The 16,682-nt window shown below is 43.0% G+C and overlaps 1 protein-coding gene across 2 annotated transcripts in view; it reads right to left on the bottom strand.

The window, feature by feature from the left end:
- Window positions 1-16,682, bottom strand: part of LOC143981986 (uncharacterized) — a 100,191-nt gene that overhangs the window by 41,976 nt on the left and 41,533 nt on the right. For both annotated transcript variants that reach the window (XM_077480278.1, XM_077480280.1), the window contains 2 exons: window positions 15,832-16,055; window positions 2,229-2,331 (listed from right to left, as the gene is read on the bottom strand). In XM_077480278.1, the coding sequence (XP_077336404.1) occupies window positions 2,229-2,331; window positions 15,832-16,055 (327 nt within the window). The remainder of the gene's footprint in view (window positions 1-2,228; window positions 2,332-15,831; window positions 16,056-16,682) is intronic.

The following is a 16,682-nucleotide window of genomic DNA, read 5'->3' as shown; positions in this document are numbered from 1 at the left end:
CTGGCTTTTACGTAGTTGTGTTGAATTTGGTAAAGGTACTCCAGTTGTATGGTGCACCTAGAATGTGTTTGTCAAACCCAATAGACTCAATGTTTAGGGGTGTAAATATACATGCTTGCGGACTTTGTTTTCTACTCTCCAACCCCAATACTTCTAATCAATATAGAACCCTATTTGTCTTCTTAGCAATCTTACAGAGGTTCCCCAAGTGAATATACTGTACACTCAGTTTAACCAAATGTATTTGCCAAGGGCTATTGCAACCTCCATTAATTATTATTTAGGCAGACAGTGTTGGCCCCCTACTGCTGCTGACGTTTGAAGGCTATTATAACATATGATTGATAAAATAATATATGGTATATTTATATAGTTAATTAACCATAGATCAATAAGGGGTGTCTTCTCTCCGGAGAGGAAGTGAACATATTCACCACACATATGGGACCTGAAGTTATGTGAATATGGATACATGACATATATCTATTTGTTTGAATGTATCTTCTATCACTCATTATAATGTGTTTCTGTAGTAAATTGATGTACAGTTTATAGTACCTCCCTTAATTCTTAGCTAAAATGTGCAAATTGAACATACAACAGGTGCATTTAGCTCAAGTTGACACTTAAGCGTAGCCAGCCCAGTGAAGTTATATTTATATTTCTGTTGCCCGCTAATGCTGTAAAATGTTGAAACTAAAGTTAGAAAAAGTAAAAAATGTACCATGCGGTGGCATTTTCAGAGAAAGAAATACTGGTACTAGTATATAGTGTTACTTTGCATTCTCTAGATGGCTATGGTTCAGCTTTGGATAGAGAAGAAAATTCACTTCTTGGGGGATTTCCTTTTAACCACTTGTTTTTTGGGCACCTAACCCCCCTCCTGCCCAGACCAATTTTCAGCTTTTAGTGCTGTCACTCTTTGAATGACAAGTGGGCAGTCATGCAACACTGTACCCACGTAACATTTTTTATATTTTTTTTCCCGTTTTATATTTTGTTAATAAATTTTACAAACAGGTCATTTTTTTCCTTCATTGATGTACATTGATGAGGCTGCTTTGATGGGCACCAATAGGCTGCACTGATGGGCACCGATAGGCTGCATTCATGGGCAATGATAAGGCGGCACTGATGGGCACTAATAGGCAGCACTGGTGGGCACTGATAAGGTGGCACTGGTGGGCACTGATAGGTGGCATTGGTGGGCACTAAGAGGTGGCACTGATGGGTGGCACTGATGGGCGGCACTAAAGGGCATTGATAGGTTGCACTGAAGGGCACTAATAGGTGGCACTGATAAGTGGAACTAATGGGCACCGATATGTGGCAGTGATGGGCACTGATGGGTGGCAGTGATGGGCACTGGTAGGTGACACTAATAGGCAGCACTGCTAGGTAGCACTGATGAGGCACTGATTGGCAACCCTGGTGGGCATTGAAAGGTGGCACTTGTAGGCATTTATAGGTGGCACTGATTGCTGGCACTTTTATGCACTGGTGGGCACTGATTCATGGCACTGTAGGCACTGGCAGGTGAAACTGGCAGGCGGTACTGTTTGTCACAGGTGAGACGGCTTCACCTCTTCCTCTTTGGGACTGCTGTCCCTTGCACAGAAGCGGGTGATCAGCTTTTTTTTCTTCTCACGCTGAAAAAAATTCATTACTGATCTTCTGTTTACATCATGTTAAGGGGTCGGGATCGACCACTTACTCCAATCTGTGATCCCCTGAGTCTCGTGACACGGTGATCACAATGCGCGCCGCGCGCTCCCTGCAAAGGGGAGGATGTCTATTGATTGCTTCCTGGCAAAGTAGATCTGCACTATAGCCTTCATTCCGCTATAGTGCAGATCCGAAGGAGTTAATTCCTCTCTTGGTTAAGCAACAGGAAATGTGAGGAATTCCCATATTAGTTGTCACCAGAGCGTTTGTTCCCATTGGAAATTTTCCTTTCACCTCCTGTTCTGGGGACAGCTATTGCATTTTGGATTATCCATCATTTTATGTCACTGTCACAGTTACTAAAACAATTATAGGTAGGGGCACAGACAGCAATTAAAATCTAACAGGGTTTGCAACCTTTTCACACTACGCAAAACTGAAAAAAAAATGTTGGCTTTACATGCACTTTATCAGTAACTAGGCTTTTAATGATGGCCATAGAACACTAATATTTATGACAAACACTAAAACTATATACTGTAAATATGTACTGTGTCACCCACCTTGTGAAGTGTACATATTCTGGACTGCATGTGCCAAACCTGGGTCTGTTTTTAGTAATGAAGATGCAATGGACTGGAAAACCTCATTATCATTAGTTCCATTCTGCATGGGAGTAGATATTAAAGAGTATGTTAAGACAAAATAGGAAAAAAAACACACTTAGTACAACTCACGGAGTACATTCATGTTTCCCAATGTTTTATCCCTTTAAACATACTGCAATTAGATCAGGATAATGGTCAATGTACTAAAAATCTAATAAGCTCCTACCTTCCTCTTTGACATAACAACACCACTCTCAATTCCTAAGTACATGGTGTCAGCCCTGCCTATTTCATTTTTAAAGAATTATAAAATACACAAACCACTCCTAATCTCATTACATACACTTTAAAGTCAAATCATGTAAACAAATATGTGCAGTATATGGAGACACTTTATTCATGTTCTTGTGTTTAGAGGTGGTCTGACAATTTTATACATAAGATAGGAAAATAGTTACTTTGGGGATAAAGAGAGTAGGAGGGTGCAATCGGGGCCCCAATTCACGGGTAACGGCCCCCCCTACAAAGCATCAGTGGAGCTCCCGGCTGTTATAGTGAGATCAGAGAATGGAAGCCCCGCCCACATACCTCTAAATGTATGTAGTGAGTTTGGCTGCCCAGGTATGTCCTTGCACCCATAAAATGCCTGACTGCTTAAACCCTGAGCTGTGTTATTCAACTGTCAAGCTGTGCGTTGCTAAAAGTTCTCTGACCATCACCTGCAGTATGTCCGCAGTCTTTCATTGTCTCCTGCAGTATGTCCGCAGTCTCTGATTATATCCTGCAGTATGTCCGCAGTCTCTGATTGTCTCCTGCAGTAGGTCCGCAGTATCTGATTGTCTCCTGCAGTATGTCCGCAGTCTCTGATTGTCTCCTGCAGTATGTCCGCAGTCTCTGATTGTCTCCTGCAGTATGTCCGCAGTCTCTGATTGTCTCCTGCAGTATGTCCGCAGTCTTTGATTGTCTCCTGCAGTATGTCCGCAGTTTCTGATTGTCTCCTGCAGTATGTCCGCAGTCTCTGATTGTCTCCTGCAGTATGTCCGCAGTCTCTTATTGCCTCCTGCAGTATGTCCGCAGTCTCTGATTGTCTCCTGCAGTATGTCCGCAGTCTATGATTGTCTCCTGCAGTATGTCCGCAGTCTTTGATTGTCTCCTGCAGTATGTCCGCAGTCTCTGATTGTCTCCTGCAGTATGTCCGCAGTCTTTGATTGTCTCCTGCAGTATGTTCGCAGTCTCTGATTGCCTCCTGCAGTATGTCCGCAGTCTCTTATTGCCTCCTGCAGTATGTCTGCAGTCTCTGATTGTCTCCTGCAGTATGTCCGCAGTCTTTGATTGTCTCCTGCAGTATGTCCGCAGTCTCTGATTGTCTCCTGCAGTATGTCCGCAGTCTTTGATTGTCTCCTGCAGTATGTCCGCAGTCTCTGATTGTCTTCTGCAGTATGTCCGCAGTCTCTGATTGTCTCCTGCAGTATGTCCGCAGTCTCTTATTGCCTCCTGCAGTATGTCCGCAGTCCCTGATTGTCTCCTGCAGTATGTCCGCAGTCTTTGATTGTCTCCTGCAGTATGTCCGCAGTCTCTTATTGTCTCCTGCAGTATGTCCGCAGTCTCTAATTGTCTCCTGCAGTATGTCCGCAGTCTCTTATTGTCTCCTGCAGTATGTCCGCAATCTCTGATTGTCTCCTGCAGTGTGTCCGCAGTCTCTGATTGTCTCCTGCAGTATGTCCGCAGTCTCTTATTGCCTCCTGCAGTATGTCCGCAGTCTCTGATTGTCTCCTGCAGTATGTCCGCAGTCTCTTATTGCCTCCTGCAGTATGTCCGCAGTCTCTGGTTGTCTCCTGCAGTATGTCCGCAGTCTTTGATTGTCTCCTGCAGTATGTCCGCAGTCTCTGATTGTCTCCTGCAGTATGTCCGCAGTCTTTGATTGTCTCCTGCAGTATGTCCGAAGTCTCTGATTGTCTTCTGCAGTATGTCCGCAGTCTCTGATTGTCTCCTGCAGTATGTCCGCAGTCTCTTATTGCCTCCTGCAGTATGTCCGCAGTCCCTGATTGTCTCCTGCAGTATGTCCGCAGTCTTTGATTGTCTCCTGCAGTATGTCCGCAGTCTCTTATTGTCTCCTGCAGTATGTCCGCAGTCTCTAATTGTCTCCTGCAGTATGTCCGCAGTCTCTTATTGTCTCCTGCTGTATGTCCGCAATATCTGATTGTCTCCTGCAGTGTGTCCGCAGTCTCTGATTGTCTCCTGCAGTATGTCCGCAGTCTCTTATTGCCTCCTGCAGTATGTCCGCAGTCTCTGATTGTCTCCTGCAGTATGTCCGCAGTCTCTTATTGCCTCCTGCAGTATGTCCACAGTCTCTGATTGTCTCCTGCAGTATGTCCGCAGTCTTTGATTGTCTCCTGCAGTATGTCCGCAGTCTCTGATTGTCTCCTGCAGTATGTCCGCAGTCTTTGATTGTCTCCTGCAGTATGTCCGCAGTCTCTGATTGTCTTCTGCAGTATGTCAGCAGTCTCTGATTGTCTCCTGCAGTATGTCCGCAGTCTCTTATTGCCTCCTGCAGTATGTCCGCAGTCCCTGATTGTCTCCTGCAGTATGTCCGCAGTCTTTGATTGTCTCCTGCAGTATGTCCGCAGTCTCTTATTGTCTCCTGCAGTATGTCCGCAGTCTCTAATTGTCTCCTGCAGTATGTCCGCAGTCTCTTATTGTCTCCTGCAGTATGTCCGCAATCTCTGATTGTCTCCTGCAGTATGTCCGCAGTCTCTGATTGTCTCCTGCAGTATGTCCGCAGTCTCTGATTGTCTCCTGCAGTATGTCCGCAGTCTCTTATTGTCTCCTGCAGTATGTCCCCAGTCTCTGATTGTCTCCTGCAGTATGTCCGCAGTCTCTGATTGACTCCTGCAGTATGTCCGCAGTCTCTGATTGTCTCCTGCAGTATGTCCGCAGTCCCTGATTGTCTCCTGCAGTATGCCCGCAGTCTCTTATTGTCTCCTGCAGTATGTCCCCAGTCTCTGAGTGTCTCCTGCAGTATGTCCCCAGTCTCTGATTGTCTCCTGCAGTATGTCCGCAGTCTCTGATTGTCTCCTGCAGTATGTCCCCAGTCTCTGATTGTCTCCTGCAGTATGTCTGCTGTCTCTGAACCTCTCCTGTAGTATGTCTGCACTCTCTGACACTCTCCTGTAGTATGTGTATTAATGTGCCCCTTTACTTGCTCAATTATTTAGGATTGCTCCACTGCTCAGTGAGAGGTAATGATATGCATTAACCTGTAGCAACCAATCAGCGAACCGTAGTGATCTGCTTTAATCTCTAGCAGCCAATCAGTAAGTGGTAATGATGTGCATTAACCTCTAGCAACCAATCGGCAAGCAGAAATTATGTGTTGTAACCTCTAGCAACCAGCCAGCGAGCAGTAAGGATAGGCTGTAACCTCTGGCAAACAATTGCAATCACTGCATGATCTGCTGCAGTAAACTGATTTTGAGTCTACCTGCTATTTTTTGTATGTCTCAGAATGGAGGGGGGGCCCCAAGAAAATGTTTGCCCACGGCCCAATCAAAATTAAAGATGGCCGTGCTCTCAGTAGATCAGTGACATGTGATCCGTCCACACACGTAATCACGCCCCCCCTCCCCTTTACCAGAGGTCAGTACGGAGACAGCGGGGAGCAGACAGAGTGGAGAGCCCAGTGTCTGGCCACAGTTCAGGGAACACCCCCTTGGGAGAGCGTGCATGGCAATCCCCTCCTCTGCAGCCCAGCCACTTGCTGTCCACTGGGATCCCTTCTCCAGCTCCGCACCTCGATCCCCGCAGGCAAACTAAAGCTTCCATGCTGCGCCTTCTCTTCTATGGGGCACAGGGTGGAAGTTTTAGTTTGCCTGCTGGAGGGACAGGTAGGTAATTAAAAAATCCGAATCCCCAGCGAGTGGCTGAGGATCCATATTTTGCCGCCCCCCCTACCCTGGCGTCCTAGACAGCTGCCTGACCTGCCTTTTGCTGGTGCCAGAACTGGTCAGAAGACAGGAAAATAAAGACCTACAAAGAGTGCTTAACCACTTCAGCCCGGAAGGATTTACCCCCTTCCTGACCAAGCCCTTTTTTGCGATACAGCACTGCGTCGTTTTAACTGACAATTGTGCGGTTGTGTGATGTTGTAACCAAACAAAATTTTCATTTTTTTTTACCCACAAATAGAGCTTTCTTTTGGTGGTATTTGATCACCTGTACACTTTTTATTTTTTGCGCTATAAACAAAAAAATAGAGCGACAATTTTGAAAAAAAGCAGTATCTTTTACTTTATGCTATAAAAAAATATCCCCCAAAAAATATATATATAAAAAATCTAATTTCTTCTACAGTTTAGGCCAATATGTATTCTTCTACATATTTTTGGTAAAAAAAAAGTTATCACATCTACAAAATAGGGGATAGATTTGCTATAAAAATGCACTGATAACTGTGTAAATTTCACCGAAGGGAAGGGGTTAAACCCTAGGGTGCGATCAAGGGGTTAACTGTGCTCCCTCAGCATGTTCTAACTGTAGGGGGGGATGGGCTCACTAGAACATGACAGATGTCACTGCTCCTGATCACTGGGAGCAGTAGATCCCTGTCATTTTGCTAGGCAGAACAGGGAAAAGCCTTGTTTACATAGGCATCTCCCCGTTCTGCCTCTCCGCGACACGATCGTGGGCCACCGGCGGACACAGAGTCCACGGGACCCGCGGCGGGCACGTGCACGCAGATGACGCAGCGACATACGTGCCACTCTGCCGACATATATCGGTGTGAGCTGGTCGGCAAGTGGTTAATATTTAAAATATAGCTTTGAAGAAGGAAGTGGAAGGAGAGTAGAGAGAGAGAGAGAGATGGTGGTACTAGGGTTGCCACCTGTCCAGGATTCACCCGGACAGTTCGGGTTTGCAATCATGCGTCCGGGTTTCAGACTGCCTGAAACCCGGACACATTATTTAGACTGGACTATGGCTTCCCAGCAGGGTTGCTGGCTGCAGTTTTCTAAGCTGAGAATGTCTGTTACACTTTTTCACACTGCCCAAAGTCAGCACTAACAGTTCCTCCAGCCACACACACAGAGACGGGAGAGGAGAGAGGACTCGATCTGCACCTCTTTCCCCCACCCCTACCCCTCTGTGTCTGCCCACACTCCAATCCACAAGTCCTTTCCATACATCAGAGTTCTCAGTGTTCTCCCTTACATCAGAGTCTGCAGAGTCCCCCTTTACAGTGAAAGGGAACTCTGCAAGTTCAGATTTAAAAGGGGAACTCTGTGGACTCTGATGTAAAGGGAGACTTTTGTTATTAACTTCTTATGATTAAAAATGTTATTTAATAGCAAAATATATGTATAGTTTATACAATAAAAAAAATTACTGTGCGCCACTAAAGTGTTCGGGTTTGACTTGAAGAAAAGGTGGCAACCCTAGGTGGTACTACCTGAGAGTGTAAAGCTGTACATGTGCAAGAATCCGCTACTAACACTAGAACAAAACAGGACCACCCTCTCTCTTTATAGTATACATAATGAAGGTGGTATAGCATGGATCTATACAGTTCACACATGGATAACACTCTGTTTAATATTCTAGCACCACTAACTTTAGTAAAAACAACTCTGAGTCTGTTATATTATATTACAATTGATTATTTCAGGATTTCTACCAGACTCTCTTCTGGAGATATTACCAACAACATTTTATTAAATGAATTAGGACATTTTCAGTATAAAAGGTAAAGGTTGCTGCTGCTGCTTTGAGGGAGAGAATTAGATAGGAGTCCTGCTTCAGAAATCTAATAACTCAGAGATCTACCTTGATTTTGTTGTGTGGGTGCAGTGCACAATCTTTTTACACTGCCCTGAGCCCAGTGCCAGAGAAAATATAATATTATCTTAATATTATATTATATTATATAATAATAATTCAATATTTAATAAATATAATCTATACTGCTTCAAATCTATATAGATTATATTTATTAAATATTGATTTTTGACTATTTATTGTCCCTCTCTACAGACCAAATTAGATGAGGCTGTCGGTCCTTGGCTTGGAATTTCACCTTTCCCTTTTTTCTTTTTTTGACCTTTTCTAGATTTTATTGTTTATAACTATTGGACAGCTACTAGATGGGTGAGGTACTTTTCAGGGTATCCTGGTTTATGTTGTCTCGTGTTCTTTATATCAATACAACTCTGTTCATTTGTCATTTGTCATTTATCTTTATATGCTTTATATGTCATTTATCTTTATATGCTTTATAATATCAATATTATATGCATATATTTTTCTTTTGTAAACTGCACCTAAATGGTACCTAATATGATGTTTTTCCCTATTAGCTCTTTGCTACGGCAACTTATAAAAGAAGTTACACCACAAAACTCCTGAGGAAACTCTGTTTTCGGAGCGAAACATGTAGACAGTGGTAGTGTCTCATTATACCTATATGTGAACCCGTTGTCTAAGTGCTGTCAAATGTTCTTTGTTGGTGTAGGTTTTTAATCAATTTTCTTTTTAAAATAATAAAATGAATTTATGTATATTTCTATTATGAAATGTGGTAGACTTGCTTAATTTGATACCGTTAAAAGTCCCTGAGGCTGGTTACCTTACAGCCTTGTCTGTCCCCCCCCCCTTTCTTTGCTATATCATAATTACATAATTTTGGGATGTTGGTATCTTTAGTTTGAACTTTTTTGAGTTTTTCTGCATTAAAACAAACAATAGTTTTTAATGAATACATTTTAATAGTATGAAACAATTTTTACGTCAGCAATAGAATGAGCCCAGAGTGATACTTTTTTTTTAAATATTATGGTTTGTGCAATTAGTGGGCTTTTAATAAACATAAGGATTTTGCAGTATTATACTATGTTGAGTTTTTCGTTCCTTTTACAGTTGCCACTTATGATTGGATGCCGTAGAGCCAATAATGGGAATTTGCCACTTGTCACCCATTATTTGGGACAGTGCAGGAGACCTCCTATAACATAGAGGTCTATATTTTTGGTAAGAGGTGTGTTATCTATGGTGGTAGAGGAAACTGACATTGGTAGTTTCTTACTCTTGGCTTGCTGGATTCCAGAAAGTGGACATTTTGCACTATGAATACATATGGAAGTATACTATGAACTTTACAATGGTCATGTCTTTCTTTGGCATCAATTTGTACACTTGTTATGAATTGCATGATATATTTTTTTACGTTCTAAGTTGATATGTCAATGTTTAAAGATATATTTTTGTTTTATTAAAATGTTTTGCACTGAAATAGCATACATGATACGTTTGATATTTTGTTTAAAGAGTTCTTAAAGGGATAGCACAGCACATTTTGATTTCTATTATCTATACTAACGAACCTGTGTAAAAAAAGAGGCATATACTTACCTTTCAGCCTGCTCTGGTCCAGTCACGTGATGCCCTGTGTCAGTAAGTGGCGGCTGTAGGAAAATGGAGAGGGCGCACCAACAATTGTTGTGAAAGCCGTGAATGATGATGTCACCCATAAGCTATATATCTTTTTTTTGCACAGGTTAGTAAGCATAGGTGTTAGGAGGAGAGAGGGAGCATTTTTAAGACTACTCGGCTTTAGCTGAAATTCTCCTTTAAGACCATGTTACATGTTACACCCATATTTAGGGTTTTAAATACAGTTAAAAAGAAAAATCAATCTCTTAGCGCCGGCGCCTCCTGGTCCTTTAAGATGTTTTGATGCTGGGAGGCAGGGCTTAAGACAACGTGACCGCCATGATTTGCTGTTATGGCGGTTATGTGCTGTCGGTTAGATAATGGCAACTGTGCCGGGAGAGCTTTGCGCAATCTCACCACAGGTGTATGAGCAACAATTCATGCAAGTATGCGGCCCCTCGGAACCAAGGACCAGGTGCCGCATATTTGTGTATGGCTGACGCCAAGGGGTTAATAAAAGTAAGTTTGGTGTTTTTTTTCATGTTAATTGTGGTTTTAATTTTTTTACTCAGAAAGTAGAATTACTCTTTAAAGTGGTAGTAAAGTCTGCTTTGTGATTTTTACCTACAGGTAAGCCTATAATAAGGCTTACCTGTGAATAAACTGACCCTTTTGTTTAGGAGATATTCACCCTGGATGCAGCCGATGACATCACCGGTGCATGTGCTCTGGCAGTCTGGCATACCGTGCCAGACCTTCAGAGCACCGTGCTGTAACTGAGGGCTCCCGCACGCATGCGTGGGAGTGACATCATTGTGGCTCCAGCCACTCACACAGCTGGTGTCTGTGAACCAGGAAGGAAAACCTGGGGAAGATGGAAGCCCTCTCAGCAGTGACAGTGTGCCACTGGAGGGCTTCATTTTAAGGCAAGTATTTCATAATGTGCTAATATGTGATGCATACTAGCACATTATGCTATTATTTTACAGGGGAAAGTTTTTTTCTTCGTTTTTTTTGTAGCGGTTTATTACCGCTTGCAATAAAAACCCATGTATATCTTGGAGCGACTTTGAAAGAATATTGTCATAGTTAAGGCTCCTTTGGCCCCATTCACCCCAGCAAACCAATCAGGTCTGCCTGTCCGTTTTACAGGAAAACCCAACTGGACCACCCATTGTTCTCTATGGGGTGACGGATGTCAGTGGACATGTATCTGCTGCCTCCTGCCGGCATCCCATCTGATCCAGTCTGCTAAAAACAGAAGGATGGGGATACTTTCAGCATCTGTCCGGCGGCTCGGATGACAATTGGTTAGAAACAGACATGAAGTCTATTTCCATCCTACCGCCCCAAAGAGAAGCAGCGGGCTGTGTCCATGTCCACTCTGCATAGCGGAGTGGACATGGACCTGTCATCTGACTTTTCAGCGGGTATCGGCAGAGAGATCCCCCACTGAGCAGGCAGATCCACTTGAATGGATTCTACCCCCCTTGTGAAAGGGGTCTTTAACATAAAATGTTATTCTTTTTTTTTTTCATTTGTTTAAAAACATTAGAACTTTGTCGCTTGGACATTATGATACTTCATTAAATATTGAACCAGGGATTATGAATTGGGTTTTGCCAGCATGCTTTTTACTATTAGATTAGCTCTGCAAATAGTCTGTGCCAGCTAGCAGTGAAGGAATTGGTAAATCATTGCTGCACCACCGAAACAGTCTCTGAGGGAATTGAAAAAGATTTCATTAGTTTAATCAGGTTACACATTTGTGTTATATAGATTGAAGTTGGCATTATTTCTTTTGAACAAATAGATAATCTACAGTCAGCACTTTTCTTATCAAGTTTTATACATAAAGCATTGAATTATTTAAAATTACCGTATATACTCGAGTATAGGCCGACCCGAATATAAGCCGAGGCCCCCAATTTACCCCCAAAAAAACTGGCAAACTTATTGACTCGTGTATAAGCCGAGGGTAAGACATGCCTGTCCATCCCTGTGTGTGTGTCCGTCCATCCCTGTGTGTCCGTCCATCCCTGTGTGTCCGTCCATCCCTGTGTGTTCGTCCATCCATCCCTGTGTGTGTGTGTGTCCATCCATCCATCCATCCCTGTGTGTGTGTGTCTCCATCCATCCATCCATCCATCCCTGTGTGTGTGTGTCTCCATCCATCCATCCCTGTGTGTGTGTGTCCATCCATCCATCCATCCCTGTGTGTGTGTCTCCATCCATCCATCCATCCATCCCTGTGTGTGTGTGTCTCCATCCATCCATCCATCCCTGTGTGTGTGTGTATCCATCCGTGTGTGTGTGTGTGTGTGTGTGTGTGTGTGTGTGTGTGTGTGTGTGTGTCCAGCCTACCTGTGTCCCGAGCCTTTGTCCCGAGCCTCCGTCCCGTGCCGAGCCTCCTTGCCTCCGTGCCTCGCCGCCGTGCCTTGCCTCCGTTCCGTCCCGTCCCGTCCCGTGGCCGTGCCTTGCCTTGCCTCCCTCCCGTGCCCTCTTCGTTCGTCGGCGCCTCGGCGGCCATTGTAAAATTCAAAAGCTGCGCCGCCGCCTTCGCCTGTGATAGGCGGAACACTGAATTTCCCAGCAGCCTGTGTTCCGCCTATCACGTACATCGTATCATCCTCGTCCGTAGTACGAGGATGATACGATGTCCGTGATAGGCGGAACACAGGCTGCTGGGAAATTCAGTGTTCCGCCTATCACAGGCGAAGGCGGAGCCGGAGGCGCGGCTTTTGAACTATAGAATGGCCGCTGTCTGTCTGCTCGACACGCTGATCGAGCGGGCAGACAGCGATGACTCGAGTATAAGCCGAGGGGGGCACTTTCAGCCTCAAAAAAGAGGCTGAAAATCTCGGCTTATACTCGAGTATATACGGTAAGCTTCTTAAAATAGACAGTTTTTTCAATTATAATTAAAGTGACCCTGTTGCTATAGTAAAGTTTTTAAACTACAGTGATTGTATAGGCTCAATGTTTTTTTACCTTCATGCCTTCTGTGTGCAGCAGTGCCAGCCAGAACACCCCCCCCCCCCAAAACATACCAGAGCCCCATCTCTACCCAGCGATGTGCATGAGAGGGTCTCTCCCTCCTCATTGGCTGAGACAGCAGCAGTAGCCACTGGCTCCTGATATTGTCAATCACAGCCTGCGAGCCAAGGAGAAAAGGAGGAGAGAGTGGGGTCGGGGCCGAACAGCGCTTTGTGTGTGAATGGACACACGGAGCATCAGCTTGATATGCGGGCACTAAGTAGAAGGGAGGGGCCTGGAGCACTGGCGGGGGACTTAAGAAGAAAAGGACCGGGGTTGTGAAAAACCATTGCACAGAGCAGGTATGTAGGACATGTTTATTTTTATTTTTTTAAAACCTGTACCGTTAAGCCATACCTATAAGAGTATGTATACCTGTAAAAATCTGCAAATAGTTTTTTTTTCCAGGTGCCTGCACTGCTAAATTCCGCTCTGATGCTGAGGAATTATCAGGAAAATCATGTGTGCAGCCTTGCACAAAGATATGCGCATGTAAATAACAGATTGTACTGTCCCCACAGATGCTATAGGTGCGTCAACATGCGCACATTAATAAAAATGCACATGTGCATTAGTTAGAATGATTGTGCATATTGGGCACTTATATTTTGGTGCATAGCGCCCTATTTACAGAAGTACAGGAGTTTAGAAGATTGCTGAGTGGTTATCAGCTTCTGTCACCTGTGACCAAGTCCTGTGCTTACATCTGTGACCTGACCTGGCTTTGTCTTGAATCTGCTTTATCCTGATATTCCGTTACTGACTCGACCTTGTCTTCTGTCTGCTGATTAGGTACCTACTTCTCTCATACTAACCTTGACCTAGCCCCTAACTCTGCCTCTGCTTCCTGATTCTGCACTTCTGCCACCTGGTTTTTGCCAACTCCTGGCTGCCCAATTACGTTACCAGATCCTGCATCTGTAAGCTTCTAGTTTACCTTCTGCATGGATTCCAGAACTGCACTGACTGCACTCTTTTGTTACCCAGAGCTTTTACTGGGCATGATCTTCTACAGGGAAGAGGTGAGGAAAAATAGACTTGGCGCTATACCTTCCCCCTGAGAATCTGTATGTTTTAAACTTTTGTAAGATATTTTCCAGCTTGCTGGCAATTAAATGAAAATATTGAATATTATGAAATCAATGAATAGCAAATGCTTACCATAACCAATTCTAGTGATATATAAACCAGTGCAAGTACAAATAAATTACATGTGCCACAAATTATATACTGTCATTATTTAAAAAATTATTAAAAATGCAAGTGGAAAAAAGTGGTGGCTATTTCTTGCCTAAAAGTATGGTGACTGTGCTTGATCTATGATAAAAGAATCATGCTGGATATAATCAAGATAAAGTAACGTGATAACCAGCACACAGTGGCAAACATCCGGATGACGTCTGAGTGACGAAACGCGTAGGGCGTGGCCATACGACGTACACCTCTAGCACTAACCAGGAAGCTGAGCGGGACTTTTAAACCTGCCTGAACGCTGTATTATCACTGCAATTGCAATATCTACGTTTGTAAGTAGGTTTTACTCATTTTCTTTAATAAATATGTATTTTAAACGGTATCACGCTATGGATATGCCTCTCTTTTGACATAACACACGTGGTTTACTACACTCACCGAAAAACGAGAGACCCCCAGTATCACATCAGAAGCAAGCCAGAGAGCGACACAATAGCTGATATTGTGAAGGTCGATCCACCCCGGATGGGGTATTTTTTCCGGTGAGAGCATATTATTGAAGTAACCACTGAACACGGGAAACACTGTTTGGAAATCATCACCCCCCTTCCTTCCCTTTATGCACGGAGGATCACGCCACTCACTAAAGACTATTCACAATATAAATATATATGGTTCACTATGAATGTTAATTCCAATTTTTAATGTTTTTTTGCACAATACATGTTTATTTGCTTTTTATGTTTGCCACTGTGTGCTGGTTATCACGTTACTTTATCTTGATTATATCCAGCATGATTCTTTTATCATAGATCAAGCACAGTCACCATACTTTTAGGCAAGAAATAGCCACCACTTTTTTCCACTTGCATTTTTAATAATTTTTTAAATAATGACAGTATATAATTTGTGGCACATGTAATTTATTTGTACTTGCACTGGTTTATATATCACTAGAATTGGTTATGGTAAGCATTTGCTATTCATTGATTTCATAATATTCAATATTTTCATTTAATTTCCAGCAAGCTGGAAAATATCTTACAAAAGTTTAAAACATACAGATTCTCAGGGGGAAGGTATAGCGCCAAGTCTATTTTTCCTCACCTCTTCCTAGTACCTTTCCACCTGTTAAGGTGGAAATAAATAGAGGCTGCTCTTACCTATTTTCCCTCCTATTTTTCCATATTACATATTTTTCATAAATTCAATCTACTCTATAGCAAGTGGTCCATAGCGCAATCTAAACCCCCTTTCCTTATGATCTTCTACAGGCCCCTATGACACTCTGTGCTCTATTATACCATGTCAATAACTCTAGGGGAAATGGGACAGGAGGGGTAAGGGAAGCCCTCTCGTCAACTTGGCCTTGACTAGGTATGTGGCAGAAGTCTTCCACTGAAGTCACCACTGTGGGTCCCCCACAGCTCTCTTTGGTTCCCCATGCTGGCCTGCACCTCACTACTATATCCTGTAATGGGTGGAGGAGGTCAAAGGGAGGAACCAACGAGAGTTGCAGGGAACCAAGGAGATAAACATTTCTGAAAATGTCAGTTTCAGTAACCAGATATCGAATGCCATTCAGGAAACAGTGCAACTTTGTTAAGTTTCATTTAATTTACCAGATTTAAATGTCTTCTTGTGGGGCTTCTGAAATAGATTTTTGCTCTTTGTCTTTTTGTTTCCTTGTGGAACAAATTTCTCATTCCAATGCATGTGGGTGGTAATGCAACCTCCTACTCATACTCCTGTGTATGTTGCTTTAGAGCAAGGATGGTACTCAGTAAGAAGGAACATATCTACCTAAATTCAGAGTGTTGCGATTTCAGAAATGATAGGACTGTACAGTATCTAGCAATGCAGCTCTCTGCACAACAGGACTTATAAAATGAAAGTTTATTGTCACCTCATTTTTCTGATTCTGACACATAATAGTTGGTCTTAAATCCATGAAAGCAACATACTGCTCCACCAGTAGTGTGGTCATTGATTCCAGTGAGGTGCTTGGATTAGATGAGGCCATCACAACCTGAACCAGAGGTACAAGCAAAATATAGTCTTCTTTTAAGAGGCTAACTTGGTTGCGCTTGTGATAATAGGACAATACATTCCGCATACATCTTCCTGCATCTAAGGATCCACAAAGAAACAAATGAGCATCTATGGTCCTTAAGCACAGGATATGCCATCTAGAACATAACACTATACTTAAGATGCTATAAACATATACAATAATGAAAGAATTGGTATACAAAGTAAATATTTCATATGTCAGAAAGAACTATATCCTATTGTGTCACTTTTTCTTAGGCTTGGATCCATGTTAATGAACTTCAATGACAAACCAGTCAGGTAACAAGAACACTTCAGTCTTGCAATTATCCAAGCCAAGAAAAACACTGATTGTAAATCAACCACAGTAAACTGGAGTATAAAGTGTGATATACATTCCAAGTCTAGGACATTTAAAGTAATGATCCTTTCCCCAAAGTTTAAACATTTTATATACATAGCACCAAAACACACCAAGCACAGATCCAACACATTTCATACTGAATGTCACACATTTTATCTAAAGTTTCCATCTTTCTCAAGATGCCATTAAGTATAATTGTTAAGTTAAAAGTAAGATACTAAAAAACTGCAGCTGGGAGAGGGGGACCAGGACCCCAGGTCTTGCCATAAGAGCAAGGGGTGATTTTTCCCACCAATCTCAATCTATAACCAAATACTGGTATTGAGTAGAATTACCCTTTA

This window comes from Lithobates pipiens, unplaced genomic scaffold (genome assembly GCF_037356315.1).
Source record: "Lithobates pipiens isolate NorthernLeopardFrog02 unplaced genomic scaffold, aLitPip1_a1.2 Scaffold_16, whole genome shotgun sequence".
NCBI lineage: Eukaryota > Metazoa > Chordata > Amphibia > Anura > Ranidae > Lithobates > Lithobates pipiens.
The sequence above is the reverse complement of the archived record's forward strand: the minus strand, read 5'-3'. Positions and strand labels throughout refer to the sequence as shown.